Below are 16,669 nucleotides of genomic sequence, written 5' to 3'. Positions count from 1 at the left end.
TACATGCTCTGCCTACTCGTGGAAAATGAATTAATCAAACACTTGCAGCAGTATTGTGGGTATCACTGAGTTGGACTGTTCCCCCCTCAGAGTTCATTGGATGTCTTCTGAGCTGCAGCCAGATGTGATGACTAGGAAAGCAAAAACAATTAAAGTATATGTAATGGACAAAGGTTGTGGAGTTGTGGAGTTTTGCTCAATGTGTTTTGCTTAGGGTCAGTAACAGTTTTGTTTTCGTGCCTTTTCCCAATACAACAAATGCGTTGGGTAGAATGAATGATAAAGTTGATTGCATGCACATAGTCTGTGAAGGGAATGGATCAAACAGCATTATTTTACTTTATTTATTATTCTTAAACTGCAAGATGTCTAGGATTGGGTGGAAACTTGTCCTTGGTCACATGCACAAAATAAGTGATGCGGCAGTGGATCTGCAAATAACTTCATCCAGAATGTGACTCTGATAAAGTTATTGGAACCGAATTTGGGAAATGGAATGCACAAACACAGCTATATCACGCAAGCCATTGAGAGGAAATTTCTTCTGCAAGATCTCTTAAATGCACTCATTTCTTCAGAAGTTTAGACTGTTATGTTCATTTATGAAAATAATTTATGCTTTTCATAATAAATATTTTTCTTGTTTTTGTTCTTTATGGTAAGAGCTAAGTTTGCCCTGATGGCTTTTGAGAATGATTTTTGATATGATAACAAAATGGAATTCCACAAGAGAAAGTTGTCCCAGACACACAATTATGCAGGCAAAGCAGCTTTACCCATAGTTGATCACAGTAGTGATCACATCTGGGTAAAATTAGACCCATTGGAAAATTAATGCACAACTCATATTAGCATGGCTGAAGCTTCCCCAGCATTAATCACACATCTCCTGAAGTCACAGATTGCTAAGCACTCATGTCTTCCACAGCTGGAAGAACTTGGAACTTTTGGAAGCAAACTACAACTACTGATGTTTCCTCACAAAATAACCAGAAGCTCATCATGCAGAAATGGGCAACAAGACACCAACTAAACTCTGACATTGATATCTTGCACAGAGCAATGGTCACGATTATGGAATCTGCATCAGGATAATATTTGAGTAATGAGCTGTGATTACCATCCAATGATCCACGTGCAACTTGCAGTGACTTGGTGCCACTCTGACACAGGAGTTGATCAGGGTGGACCACAGCATGGAGGGGGGCAGGGATGATATCAGATTCATAGGAGAACACTGTTCTCCACCTCTACCCTCCCATTGCATTTTCCCTCACTTCCACAAGAGTCACTTCTGCTGGTATACTGTGGCAGCAATGGGAAGAGTTATTCAAGCTCTTTGAGACTTCCTAACATAGCAATGATGTGCCATCTGCCAACCCTGTATGCAGCTTCCATCCAGAGCCACACGTATCCCATTACAACCATCATCTTGGTGCAAAGCACCATAAGTTTGTTTTTAATGCATTTTCCCCAATTTTGCAGGAGATCCAGGTGTTAAAATACTTTATGCAGGACAAGAGAGCCAATTCCAATTTCTCAGCAACTGCGCAACTGAGTAAGGCCAATAGAAGCCAGCTTTGCAGAAATCCTTGGCTCAACTTTTCCCTCCCACTTCCCATGAGAAATGACTGAAGTTCCATAATTTCTAATTAATCGTAAGCAAGATTTTTAAAATCAAATGTGAAAATAGAGGTTTGGCTCAAGCAATCAGAATGGAGCTTTAAAACAGCCAGTGGAGAAACACTCTGTTGTGAGCGCCTCCATTTCTGTTTAATGCAAGCAATAGTGGCCAGCCAAAGATTTTTCTAACCTACCCATCCCTATTAGCCATCGAGCTTTCCTGGTACATTCCTGGTACAAGATGCAAATATAATGATGATTCACGCTGTTTAAATGAAGACATGAATTCAGAATGTTGCACACAGTATCACCTGTAGAACAGTTAAATCTGGGCCCTATTTGCAGCTATTATACAGGGAAGTGAATTTTTATGTGTTAAGAACCATTATTCCACTCCTCTTGTTGCAAGTAGTAAGGACAATATTCTGAATAAAAAGTCTCAGTACAATTATTCATTGTTGTTGATTCTTTGCTTCCAAATAGCTTAATTTTGTTTGTCGATTGAGTAAAACCCCTGGCAGTGCTGAAAGAGGTCCCCTTCCCTCATGCAATAGAGAAAAGCTGAGGAGATGCAGCCACAGAAATGACAGCGCTCTGTACTGACCTTGAATCTGGGTTGAGCTCGTAGGCTCACTTACTTCTACAACCGGAGAAAATGGTGAAGAGGCCGGGTGGGGCGGGGGGGGAGGGGTGGAATGGGAAGAGGAAAAGGGGGGAGGTAGGGGGAGAATTGAAGGAAGGAAGAAAAGAAATCCAAAAAATACAGTTTACATATCCTTACAGTCATGGAACTGAGCAGCAAAGTGAAGCTAGTGACAACACACATGCAATAAAATGATCCTGAAACATAATGAAGGTTACAGATTGTTCATGATGGTGCATCATGGATTTGAACTGGGAAAAAGTCATTATTCTAATTAGCAGCAAAGAGTTAACACCTTTAGTTCACCAATTATCACTGTGTCATTCGTCTCACACCATTTCACTGACAAGCATTTCTCCCTTGGAAGAATACATCTGAATGAGCTCCTGCCCATTCATCTTTATGGTTAGTATCTTAACATGAGGTAAGACAATTGAATATCGAGCAGAAATGACTTGCAAGTTAAACCAGTAGTGCCTTCGCTGCTTTCCTTGCAAGGTGCCACTGACATTCACACACTAGTTGTGAGTGGAGGCAACATTATTTGCTGTCTTTGGCCACAGATTCTAGCACCCAGTAATGATTCTGGCTGAGGTGTTGTCAGTACCATTGGTTTACACTGCATATTGCCAAATACCAATGATGGTAGCCACAGAGGTGGTACTTTTGCAAGGTGAAAATCCATCAGAACACTAAAATGGTTCTATTGTACATTTTCCCTGAAAGGGAAGGAGGTATCTGCAAATAATTCCAAAAGTGCCTTTATCAGTCCACACCCAAAAAAGCTGCAAGATTTAGAGAATTCTTCTGTGTACCAGCAAAAGATAACTGAACAAAGACATTGTTATACGGACCAGCATAGAATCTTCCAGAGTTCTGCTTACTAGTTAATTTTTAATTTCCTGGTGAGGAATAAATGTTCAAACCTTATTTTTCAGACTTAACCTCATCAGTACCTTAAGTATTAGCAGTCAGCAAACAAACAGGTTTGTTCCCCAGCCGTTGTTTTCTTGAGTATCCCTGCTGCTTCTGCACTAATAATCTGCAGAGTGTGGAAATTATTGCCAATTAATTTGATCTTGTAAAATCTCAAGACTTACTCTCACATCAGGGTAAAGCTTATAATGTGTCAAATATATCCAAAGGATATTTACTTTTTTACTTTATTATTAGAGGAGTACAAGTCAGATTCTTTTGTTTTAAATTGTGTTCTTTCTTGTAAAAATTGTTTAATTTATGTTTTTTTGTGAATGCCATGTGCCTGTGATGCTGCTGCAAGTAAGTTTTTCATTGCACCTGTGCACACATGTACTTGTGCATATGACAATAAACTCAACTTTGATCTCACAATCTACCTTGTTGTGACCTCACACCTTATTGCACTGCACTTTCTCTGTAGCTGTGACACTTTACTCTGTACTGTTATTGTTTTTATCTGAACTACATCAATGCACTCTGTACTGACTCAATGTAACTGCACTGTGTAATGAATTGACCTGTACGATCGGTTTGTAAAACAAGCTTTTCACTGTACCTCGGTACAAGTGACAATAATAAACCAATACCAATACTTTGACTTTGACAATGGACTTCCAGCATATTCTTCCTTTGTACTTTTCTATCTGTATTTGTTTCAGAGACATGATGTTACAGCTTTGATGGGTGGGCAAGAAATTTGTGGTTTAATGTTTTTTCATAAGCTTTCCATCTTAACACGGCACTTCAATATACTGGGTGTTATACCATAAGACCAGCTGATTAAATTTGTTTCCATTTCATTTTGTCAGTCATTACTCAAGAGCATAGAAATAAATGCAAAGGAAACGGACACCTTTAAAAAGAAAATGAAGTGGCACAATCACTTCAAGCACTTGCCCGTAGTGAATAGGTCCAGAGGACTTTGTTTTGACAATGTTTTGGCTGTCAGCATGAGATGGTCACAACGTTTAAGGGAGATTTTCATAAGTGTGACAAAGACAGAAAGAGTTCCTCAAGTATCTGTACTTCCTGGCCTTAACAGTGAGACCTACATGTAAAACAATGCTGTGAGGGATTGGCATTGATTGTAATGGTGCAGGTTCACTTCCCATCTGAAGAAAAATGGGAGGGGAGGATCTATCTGGTGGCTTAGAAATCTGACTGTGACTGGATCAGGGCTTATGTTCTGCACTGCGTGTATTTAAAATGACCAGTTGAAAACCATAGGTTAGGTTGTTTTCAACTGGTCTTTTTTCTGGAATGGGAAGAGGAAACAGTGAGGTGGAGGAAGAAGAGGGGGAGGCAAGTGTTAGCCAGTAATAGTGCATGAATTTAATCTGGGGCAAGAATCACACTTTGCACCTTCCAGAAGAGATAGCAACATCCCAGCCCAGCCTTCAATTCTGCTGCCACTATGATGATGCCCTTCTTGTTCATCAAGGACTTCTGCTTACAAAGTAGTGGTCTTGAATTCATCTGCTGTAATGGGTGAATATTCAATTGGAGTGTCAGAAACTTACCTGCATTATCAAAATGAGGATAAGCCCAATTTCAGATTATCCAATTGAGGCAAAAGTCAAAAAAATTGCACATACTCGAAATCTGAAATAAAAACAGAAAATGCTGGAAATACTCAGCAGATTGGGGAGCATCAGTGGAGAGAGAAGCAGTCAACATTTCAGATTCAGGACTCCGTTTCTCTTTCTCGAGCTGCTACCTGATCTGCTGAGTGTTTGCAGCATTTTCTGCTTTCTCCAGTTGAGGTGCTGCTGCCTGTGCTGTGTTGATTTTGAATCTCCAGCCCCAGATGTTTTGCATATCCTCACTGCCATGCACGGCAAAATTTCAATTACAAAGTTATGTTTCCTTCAAACCAAGGTCAACGGTACATGATGAGGTAGAATTTTTTAGATCGAGAGCAGCAATCTTTATGAAAAAGCCTTGGTGATTGTATTTTTCTGTTTAAGAACGAGAATGCCAGATGATCCCTGTATCATTTCATCACATTGCCCTTGGATCTAAATAACATATGTTGCAATGCAATTTGTGTATGGAAACAAATGAAAGGTTTGCAATCATTTTTTCATGAAGACATTACCCTTCAAAATTTCTGTGTCAGATGTACAATGAAATGCAATTCAGCATTACATTTACTGTACGTTGTAATCATTAATTCATGGTTTTGACTTGCACTGGTCTCCAGGAATCCCTTGACAAATTCTTTCAGGATGCTGGAAATAACAATTTTGATTAGTATTATTCCTCAGGGTGCCCCAGTAGTTCAAGCTTTCAGCAGTTAGCACTCCCACATAGAGGGTTGCTAGCACTAAAACAGGCCTGTTTGACATTCAGACTCACTTACCTCAGCTGTGGAATCTAGGACATTTGATAAAAAGACAGAAAACAGCAAAATGTTACTTTGGAGGTGGGATTGAGAAGAACTTGCATTTACCAAATTATACAATAACTGCAGCTCTGGATATACATTATGGATCACTTTCTCCTTAAGATTGAGGGTGATGTAAAGAGAACCTTTTCCATTAGATTGGGGCACAAAGGGAATCTGTGTAATACCTATGGATCACCACAGGTCTGTGTTATAAAGTGTTAGGAAGCAGCTTTGTGGCCATAGTGCCCCTATTTTTTTAACCTTAGTTGTGACATTTTGAAGAGGTAGTTGTGCTATTCCACACAGAGGCTGGAAACATCGTCGGTTTAGTCAAAACAAATCTCATGATTGCAGCTTGCGATAGGAAAATAGGCTGGGACCTAGGAGGGGGCAGACTATTCACCCTCACAGTAAGGGAATGACGCCAGGGGAAGATGAGAATCTAAAACAGGGATATAACTTATAAAATAAAATGAATGGTTCTCATTAGGACTCATTAAGCATCTTGTCATGAGCTAAACAAAATAAAAGATTATAAAGAGGCACTAATGGGCAAAATTGATTTCATCATTGGTAAATGTGAGGCCATCAGCATACCCACCCTGGACCGAACAAAGATGGAACCGAGAGGTTTCTAAATGCTGTAAAGGTAAAAAAAAAACAGTGGGAACTTGAAAAGAACATGGATCATGGATGCCTACAAACAATAGCCAAACAGGTCCATGGAATGCTGGACCTTACATCAGGAGTCTGGAAATCGAAAGCTGAGAAGTTATGCTCGGGCTACTTAATGCCCTGGTTAGGTCACACTGTGGTGCTGAGAGCACCATATCTTTGGAAGGACATATTGGCCTTGACCAGATTTCAATCAATAGGTTAAAATCAGAAAATATCATAAAATATCTGGATTTCAGGGGCTACAGTGAGGGAGTAGAGAAACCAGGGTTGGGATCTTTTGAATTGACCAGGTTATGAAGTGATTTCATGGGTTTCCAAAATGTTAAGAAGAACTGATAGAATGGAAGGAAAGAAGCTACTTCTGCTCATTGGGGTAATTAGAACTTGAAGCCACAGTCAAAAAGTGGAGCTGGGCCTCAAAGGATTAGGTTCAGATATGCTTCTACAGGTTGAGGTAGAAATTTGGAATATCTTTCTACAAACAGCAATGGATGCAAGGTCAATTGTCACTTCTAAGTTTTAAATTCTCAGATTTTTGTTAACTAAGAATGTAAAGGGGAAAATATCAAAGCTCAGCCATTATTTAAGAACAGAATACACTTCAGGGGCTGAATGGCCTGTCCCTCTTCCTGCACAGGTTGGGCATAATTTCTGCGCTGAGTAATGTAATATTAACGAGAGACATGTTCAGGGCGTCACAATAGATCTCAGGTCAGAGATGTGTAAAATCAGCAGGATTTCCAGAACCTGACAGGTGTAATTTTTGTGTGCGTTCACGCTTCAATAATGGTCAGAAGGATAAGTTACCATACCCCAGTAAAAGTCAATATTTTCAGGAAGGGGAGCTGTTTGGTAGAAGACATTTGAATGAAAATAATTGAGGATAATACTCTAGTGAGTATTTCATTGGGATGGGATGACCAGAGTTGTTGATGTTTCCATTTTACATCTGAAACACTGTTTTCTTCCAATCAAGCACAGTAACTCAACAGCAATTAAGATGGTGACAACTTTTGCCTGAGTAATTCCTTATATTGTAAAAAAGAGGATTTGGGAGGTAGCGATGCACTACGAGAAGCAGAAGCAGTTTAAGAGGATGCTGAAAAGTTGACTGTAAAATTTAAAAAGAGAATGATAAGTTGCCATGCCCTCATGCTTAATGGGAGGTTGGGTCAGGGAATCAGAGCTATCCCTTCAACTGAGCCCAATTCCCTGATGTGGAATGGAAACACTGAGTTAATTCTAACACATACAATTGATTTTTTTTTTAAACAGGCAGACGTAAGGAAGAAAATATAGCTAAGTTCTGAGCGATACTTTAGAAATAATATGAATGGCCATCATTAAAGGTGATCTGTTTTGTTAACTTGGGAATGTGTGGAGTATAAAATGGGATTAGTGTAGGATTGGCGCAAATAGGTGCTTGACTGTTGGCATGGACTCAGTGCTCTGAAGACCCTGTTTCTGCGCTGTATGACTCTATGACTCTAATTTACCATGTCCGTAAGTTGAAACAAGTGATCTTGGAAGAAAACAGGTGTTAGATGGAAAGTTCTGTTCTCCTGGGGTGATGAGCAATTAAAAGCAACAGCTTCCAAGCAGTTACTAGAAGTGTCAGTGAAGCACTTGCTGTGCACAGCATCCTGCTATGACCTTTTCAACAGAGATATTTCTAAAGAGTGACAGACAGATACAGTTCTACAATAAAGGTGATTTGAGAGCTTGTGACTGTGTTGACTATCTCCAAGCCAGGAAACCTTGCCTGCATGGGTTTGAAATGTGTCAATCTGATTATGCTAAGCAATTTTGTGTACATATTCAGGAAAAACATTGCATTTTAATTGATCAACAATATTACTGTTGACAGCTAACAAAATTAATTCTGAGCATACTGAGCTTTGGTTCCTCGATCACCGCAGGCACTGAAGCAAGATTTTGTTTCTAATGCAGATAAAGTCCACAGCATACCTCATCAATTTTCCCACCTGCTCAGAACATGAGGCAGTTTTCATCATTCTCACTGCTGCCTACAGTGTTAAACATTAAATTTAAATCAGAGATATCCTGAATGTTTGTATTTCAATCCTCAGTTACCAGGTTTTCACTTGCTACCGTCGTGTGCTCCATTTTCTGCACTGAATTGCACACAGAAACAATTTGAAATCTAAATAATCATAGCCTCTGGTTGGTCTCCAATTTTCCTGTATAGAATTTAACAGTACAGCATAAGCTTTATTTAAATTTCACTGTTTAAGCCAATAGCACCAAGCTGTGTCCTCATCTCAGCACCACTCTCCACTCAGAGAATTCTTTCAAATATAATTGATATTTAAACATAGTGATCTGTTCAGCTAATTTGGATCTTCTTTAACTATATATTTTTTTCAAAAAGTTGGCTCCATGCTGGCAGCAGGTATTTGTAGCAGGGTGAATTCCAAGGCCTGAGAAACTAGACTGAAATTCACAACGAAAAGCTCTACTGCTGTACAACCATTGATCAATTACTCAACAAAACCAGTTATTCTGTGATCTGAAAGCCCACTGAGCTAATTAGCATGGAGCAAATTAATTCCTGTGTGAGATAGGATTAAATGGTTGATGTATTTTCCAGCAAAATTGTCACTCCAGGCAACATGAAATTCCATCTAGTAGATTATTCCTACTTATCTAATTTGCATGATTCAAAATATTGTGGGATCTTGAAGATGTCGATGTCAAACACAATGAATGATCGGAGCATTTTATGTCTGTCTGGGATATAATCCAATTTCGACATCCACCTAACGTGGTATTCAGTCTTCTGATAATCAGAATATCACATTTGAACACCATGTGTGTTATTCAAATTCTCCTTGAGTCTAACCTAGCACAGACTTTCCCTTTGCCCTCTCTCCCCCCTCCCACCTCCATAAGTTAAAACTTGTTTTAGTTCTAACTTTTATCAGTTCTGATAAGAAGTCATCAATCTGAAATGTTAACTCTCTGCCTCCATAGACGTTGCCTGACCCACTTCTAAAATTCACAAATTTTCCAGTATTTTGTTATCTTTGAACATTAACAGGCTAAATGATTAAAACCAACTCAAATCAGGGCAATGTAAAACTTACAAAGACATCAAATATAATACCTATGCAAATATTCAAAGGAAAAAAAAATAATGAAAATATGAAGGGTTGATAATTTAGGGGAGCAGTGGACTGTAATGAAAGGCAGGAAATGTAGGGAGACACAAGAGACTGCAGATGCTGGAATCTGGAGCAACAAACAATATGCTGGAGGAACTCAAGGGGTCAAGCAGCATCTGTGGTAGGAAAGGAACTGTCGACATTTTGGATCGAAATCCTGATCCTTGGTCCTGATGCAGGGTTTTGACCCAAAACACTGACAGTTCTTTTCCTCCCTCAGGAAATGTTGTAGTTTGTTCAGAATGATTAAAATTGCCTTTAAATTAAGGACATATTAACGGCAAAGTAATTATTGACCAGAAGTGGTTTTAATCTCCAGTTTTGTTCTCTGCTTTTGACTGTTTGTTTGAATTTGGCCATGATTCTCGAACGAAACAATGACCACATTTTAAACCGTTGACACATTGATAGTATAGACTGACATCCAGCCATGATTGTCTGGTCCATTCTGGTACAACTACACTTTGCTGACATCAGCACCACACAATCTATGCAGCTTGAGAATGAGATCCACATCAATTCACTTACATATGACTTGCTTTACATAAAGCAGGTGAAGTATAGGGAAGTATTGGCAATGGAAAATTTAATGGAAAATATTCTCTTTTGCCCCATTTTCTTCATCACTTTCAATCTTTCTTTCTTCAAATTGTCGACTTTGTGGGCATTGCTCCAATCCCACCACCATCTCTAACCCAAGCACAATTATTTATGTATAAGGCTCAACAGCTGATGTCAGCAGGCAAATTGGACAATTTTGGACAAGCAAGGTTTTGTCTTCAGTTAATATGCATACATATGCAAGGACTGCAGACCAATGATTGGGATAGAAAACCCCAAGTTGATTTTTCCCAGCGGAAGGACATTAAGTTTGAGCCATGAGTCTCATGTTGAAATCAGCTAACTCACCACTAATTGTAAAATGAATCTGGTTTCAATTTTGATCAAAATGGTTCCGTCATTCACTGAAGAAACTATTCAGTTGCTGAAGAGGATGAAGCAAAATCATGTGTATGTGTCAGAATAGAGTAAGCCCCTTTCACCTATTCTAAAAAATCCTTTCTGGAAAATTCACCATTTTTAAACCTCAAATAGCATAATTTACTCCCCACATCACAAAATCTGAGATTTGCTAACCCACCTACAAACCCAATTGTTCTTAGTGTGAGGTTGTTCCTACAGCACACTGCTGGTATAACATAATTAGATCGAAGAATAAACCATATGCCCAGGGAGGTTCCGAAACCCTCCTTGTCCATTGCTACTATCAATGTCTATTAATAGCTGCACAGATATGGTGGAAATTTAAATAAAATTGGCTAATTACATTAAGCCAGAGGTTTCTGATATAAACAAAGCAGGTCACATGATTCTATTCAAATTGGTGACAAATTGAGAATCCATTGTCAGTTTTATCTGTCAATTAATCTTTAATAATTTCCCCAAGCTAAGACTGTTAACCACAGGTATAACATTCTGCAATGGATAATGCTGGTGATGGTGGCTGCTTCATTGTTACCTTTCTTTGAGAGCTGCCATTTTGCTTCATCACTTCTTAATCACACACTAACAAGGGAAAAAGTGAGTGGACAGTGGGTCAAGTAAAAACCGAGAGGAAAGGCCTTCAACCTGAAATGTTAACCCTGTTTCTCTCTTCATAGTCACTGCCTGACCTGCTGAGTGTTTGCAACATTTTAGATTTTCAGCATCTGTTTTTTTTGATTTTTCAACACAAAACCAAGGCTTTGCTCCAGATCAGAACAATTGCGTGGAATTTTTCCATCTCTAGTAGACAGTAATGAAGTTATTTCTTCCTTTGTTTCTTGTCATCAACATCAGAGGGACCTCATCAACCTGATGGAAAGTATATAATGGGAGCAATCAATTTTGGAGAGTGGCACAGGTAGTAGAGCTGCTATCTCACATCTCCAGTGACCTGGGTTCAATCCTGTCTCTGTGGAGTGTGTAAGCTCTCCCTGCAACCTAGTGGTTTTCCCCAGGTGCTCTGGATTCCTTCCACATCCCAAAAGACATGCTGGTAGGTTATCTAGTTACTGTAAGTTGCTCCGAGTGTGGTAGAATCTGGGGGGGGGGGGGGGGGGGGGGTGGAAACGATGGGAATGTGGGGAGAATAGGTTACAGTGAAAATTAGTGGGTGAATGAGATTGATCTATGAGCCGACATAGACCCAATGGACTGAAACAGCTTCCATCTATGTCATAAGGAAATAAAGAATATGAACATTTTGGAGAGTATGCTGGAACTGTGAAAATGCCAAGATGATGGTGAAATTAACTGAGTACTCTCCATTTTCAAGTTTGATTTGTTTAACATTAAAAAAATGCAAGTGTAGATTTCCAAAAAGGTAGAGTGCAGCTCCTGACACCAGAAGAATGTCAGATCTTCTCCAGAACAGTGCACAGGGTAATTATCACTTGTCACTTGGCTGTTGCTATATGTGCAAAGCACAGATATGTCCTACTTCAACCTCACAGGTCTTTGTGTTTTGTGTTGTCAGACTTGGAGTTTTTACTGTTGAGCTTCAATTAAATTGATTCACAATTTTCATGCAGGAAAAGAGATGGATGTGTTTGTGCTTCAACAGTTTACTCAGGAAAGTTATTTCTATGAACATATGGAAAGATGGGAGCTCACAATTATCTTGGACTCTGCTAGTCAGCCGTTAACCCTTTGCTGCTCACATCGGCAAAGGGGAGAACATAAGTGGGGAAATATCCAGGGCACACTTGAATCAAACTGCAACTATCATGGGAGATCTTAATCCACATATTGATTGGATGAGCCAAAATAGAAAGGGTATTATAGAAGAAGAATTTATGGAGGGATTGCTTCTTAGAGCAGAATGTTATGGAACCTTCTCGGGAACAGACTGTTCAGATTTGGCCATGTGTAATAAGGAAAGATTAATAAGACATCTTGTGGGTAAGGATTCACTTCGGAGATAGTGACCACAATATGCTAGAATTTCAGATGTGGTTTGAGGGTAAACAACACAGGATTAAAACTACTGTCTTCAACTTAAATAAGAGCAATTATAATGGTCGGAAGGTGGCATTGTCTAAGGTGGACTGGGAAAATAAGCTACGAGACTGGTCAGTAGATGAATAGTGGCAGCTATTCAAACAGCTGGTCAGTAACACTGAGCAGGAATGTATCCCAATTATAAAAAGGGATCCCACAAGGGAAAAAGCACAATCTGTGGTTAACAAAGGAGGACAAGGAAAGTGTTAAATCAAGAAGTGGCAAGGGCTGGTGATGGACTAAAGGACTGGGAAGATTTAGGATCCAACAGTGAAAGACAAAAAAGCTCATTAGAAGGGCAAAAATTGACACTGAGAGAAAATTTTCAGGGACTATCAAAACAAAGAATAAGAGTTTCTATGAATATATAAATAGGAAGGAAGCGGCTACGGTAGGTGTGCGACCTTTAGAGAATGCGGCTGGTGAATTCATAACACGAAACAAAGAAATGGAATACATGTTAAATCAATTTTTTGCACCAGTCTTTGACGTGAAGGACACTGCAGCGGTCCCTAAGATAACTGGTAGGCTAATGTCAAATAACATGGAGGAACTTCTAAAAATTCCAATCACAAGAGATAAGGTATCAGAGAAATACTAAAGACAGATCCTAAAGAGGGCAAAAGGGTTAGCATGGATATGGTGGGACAAAGGGCATTTCTGTGCTTTGCAACTCTATGACTCTAAGCCAAATGGCATTTTGGCCTTTAATGCGAAGGAGTTGGAGTTGAAGCATTGGAAAATTTTGTTACAGTTATACACTGCATTGGTGACATCATACCTGGAATACTGTTCATTGCTTTGGTCCTCTTACCTAAAAAATTCCTGTGAGGAGAGGTTGTCCTATCAAAGGAGGCTAGATAGTTTGGGTCTGTCTTCCTTGGAGCTCAACAGAATGAGGGTGACCTTATTCAAACCTATAAGATCCTTCAGGGGCTCGATGTTGAGATGATGAAATGTTTTCACCAGAGGGTAGTGGATCTTTGGAATTCTCCACCCAAGGGGCATGAGGTTTGGCAGAGATTGATAATTTTTTTGGATATTAAGTAAATCAAAGGATATGAAGCTGATAGAGGAAAATGACACAGAAAGTGGCCAACCATGATCTTACTGAGAGGTGAGCAGACATGAAGAGTGGATTTCTCCCACTTCTATTTCTTACATTATGTTCTCAGAAAATATGAACATTTGGCAATAAACTGGGAATTGTACAAACTGGAAATCAGACAATATGGTTTACCGTGGTGGCATTTACCTGGTACAGCTCACCCTGCTGCCAAGTTTTGAGCTCAGGCAGCAAAAATAAGGCAATAAGAAGTAGGCAGGAAAAAAGTGAGAAATCTGAATAATTTAGGAATAACCAAGGCCACAATGGAAATAGTGTGATCTAAAATGAACTCTGACAGAAGGATAGAACTGTGCACAACAGATTGTGGTAATATCCAAAAACTTCCATTGTGCACAGTGCAAAAAGTTTGATATTGTCAAACATAAATTATCTGAACTAAGTGAACAGTATCACAACATACAGCAACTAATAATGCAGCGATGCCCAATAATGTGGAGAACCGTGCAGGTCACAAACGTCATAAGCTCCTGGAGAGGACAAATAATCAGTACATACAGTTAATACAGGGAAATGGATTAAAAAGGACTGAAATACAGTGCCAGCACAAGCAGACTGCAGAATAAAATAAGTCAGTTGATTTCTTGGGTTTGTATTTCCATGATACAAGGAAATTGTATTCATCCTCTGTAATTATTTATTTAAATTGAAGTTGGAAGAATAGCTTTGTACAACATTATAGAAAGTATGTAAGAAAAATGTAGATTGTTTTTAGGAGCTAAATTAGTAGATATCACACATAGATTTCCATGTGATACCGCAGTTACAGTTATAATGAGAGATTGGAGAACATTGGGCCACTTTCAGTGAAGCTCAAAAGTGATCTGATGGAAGCTGTCAAGACTTTTAGGGATTCTTTCAAGGTAAGTATTGATGGATAATTTTTATTGATCAGTGCAAAAGTAAAGTGAAAGCACAAACTGAACAGGATTGGAGAAAAAAATTAAATGAGAAGTCAGCAGAAAATCTGGAAACAGAGGAGTCAAAGATTGTCTGCCATGTTTCATTGCTGAAGCAGAATCCAAGGGTAATTTAGAAGAGAATTACGCTGTGTGATTCACAGGCATAAATTCACAAGTTCAAAAGCAATGGTCTGTTTCCATGAGTTCATGTCCAATGGAGACACTGCAATCGATTTGCAAACCTAGAAGTATTATTACTGTCAAAAATTCCTGAATCCTTTCTTTTGAAGCAGTTGATGGAATAACATGAGTTTCATGTAACATCAGTAAAAGTCATTCTCTCACCTGGCATTAATTTGTTTTAAAGATGCTGTGTACATAAGAGGAACAATTAAGAATGGTTGTATGGTTTGGGGAGAGAGTGCCCTGTGTCAATAAATAACGATGTTACCTTGCTTGTTAAGCTATGTGGGAAAGTAGAAATGCCAAAGCTTTTTCAAGTTCAAGGAATTGCAGAAAACGTACTCCAGTGATAAAACTTGTGAAGTGGTCTGATAGGTATGTAGTAATGGACAGTGATGATTAATGAGGATGTTAGCAATGGGAGGAAAATCTTGAGTAATAGTACGTTGCCACAGAATGTGGTATTTAACTGTTAAAGGGAAAAAGAATATTCCAAAAAACTGGATATTCATTTGGACTTGGTGTTATAAACCAACAAGTTGCTATTGGACAATAAACAGTACACTGTGCTGAACAATAAATAACAGAGCTATATTGTTGTTACATTTGTTTTTAGGGTTGTCTGTTGACTGGGATTGCTGCTCAGTGTGACTCTCCAATCACAAGAATCATGAAAATTTGAGATTTTCTGATCACAAAGATTTCAAGGCATTGGGGATACCTAACCACATGGAATCCTAGACATTAAGGCACACTAAACCATAAAGATCTTGAGACACCTTGACTTTCTGATCACAGATGGAATCCCTCACTTATCAGTAAGTGTGGAGAGGGACTATTACACCAATTTTCAAGGTAAAACAAATGCATAGCACTGTAAAACTTATTAAATGAAGGAATAATGCAAGGTTACAGTGTCTTAGTTTTCTGTCGTTAAGAATTAACCTAATTGATTTGGGTTGTCCATTTATTTGCAAAATAATTCTTCATTGGTTAAAATGCTACCTTTTATCACCTAAATCAGTGAACCAAAGACAACTTCATTTGTTCCTTCAACAAAATAATCCATTTTTGGACTTGCTGAAGAATGAAGAATCCAAAATCCTTGGATTCAGAATGGAATAGGACACTTCTATGGACCATGTGTTGGATAGTTCATGCCAGCAGACTTGCTGTGCAGCAGATTAATACTTCTAAAATAGCACATAACAAAATAATTCCAGCCATCTGTTGTTGATAAACACAGGCTCAATGAACAATAAGAACTTTATAGCCAGCCATGTGCTCAATATCAAAATTGTTCATTTAAGCAATAAGGGTAAAACAAAATTTATGAATCAAAACAGATACAATATTGGTTTATTTACATATTGATTCTGTGTTATAGTATCACAGAATATGCCTTGTAATGATACATATTATTGGGGGTCAATTCTTGAAAAGGGTCAGAAAAAAAATCAGGCCTACTGTTAGTGCTGTATATGTAGACAAGCTACATCCACACCCAGGGTTATTTGTCAAATGTCACCTGCTATGCCCAGTAGTTAGTAAATAGGAGAAATAACCTGCAGATGAATCAGGAATAAAAGTGGGACTGCTGTACAAGTAACTAACTTCAGTAGAGGTCAGTATAGACAATAGAGAAATACGCGAGAAGAAAATAAATTAATATGTATCAAAGAGGAAATTGCCTTGGGTGCTAATTTGAAAAATTGGATTTCTAAGGCTTAGCCACATCGTCTCAGTTTATGTGAAATTGTAATTGCGTCCATGAAGAGTGTGCACTTCTGGGTTTTGATTGTGGAGACTCATGTATCAAATAATATTGCCATTTCAGCCTTTAACGGACAATTTATTTGAGATACTGACTTTTAAATTAAAATAAGGTAATTATTTTTCAATTTCTTCAGCTGGGTCAAG

General features: G+C 38.7%; 1 protein-coding gene across 6 annotated transcripts in view; it reads right to left on the bottom strand.

The window, feature by feature from the left end:
• Positions 1-16,669, bottom strand: part of opcml (opioid binding protein/cell adhesion molecule-like) — a 1,812,735-nt gene that overhangs the window by 32,304 nt on the left and 1,763,762 nt on the right. For 3 of the 6 annotated variants that reach the window (XM_052039681.1, XM_052039678.1, XM_052039679.1), the window contains one exon: positions 2,228-2,263. The exons of the other annotated variants lie outside the window; for them this stretch is intronic. In XM_052039681.1, coding sequence (XP_051895641.1) covers positions 2,228-2,263 — 36 coding nt within the window. The remainder of the gene's footprint in view (positions 1-2,227; positions 2,264-16,669) is intronic. 6 annotated transcript variants of the gene reach the window in all.

Source organism: Pristis pectinata, chromosome 27 (genome assembly GCF_009764475.1).
Source record: "Pristis pectinata isolate sPriPec2 chromosome 27, sPriPec2.1.pri, whole genome shotgun sequence".
Taxonomy (NCBI): domain Eukaryota; kingdom Metazoa; phylum Chordata; class Chondrichthyes; order Rhinopristiformes; family Pristidae; genus Pristis; species Pristis pectinata.
This window is presented reverse-complemented; position numbering and strand designations above follow the sequence as displayed.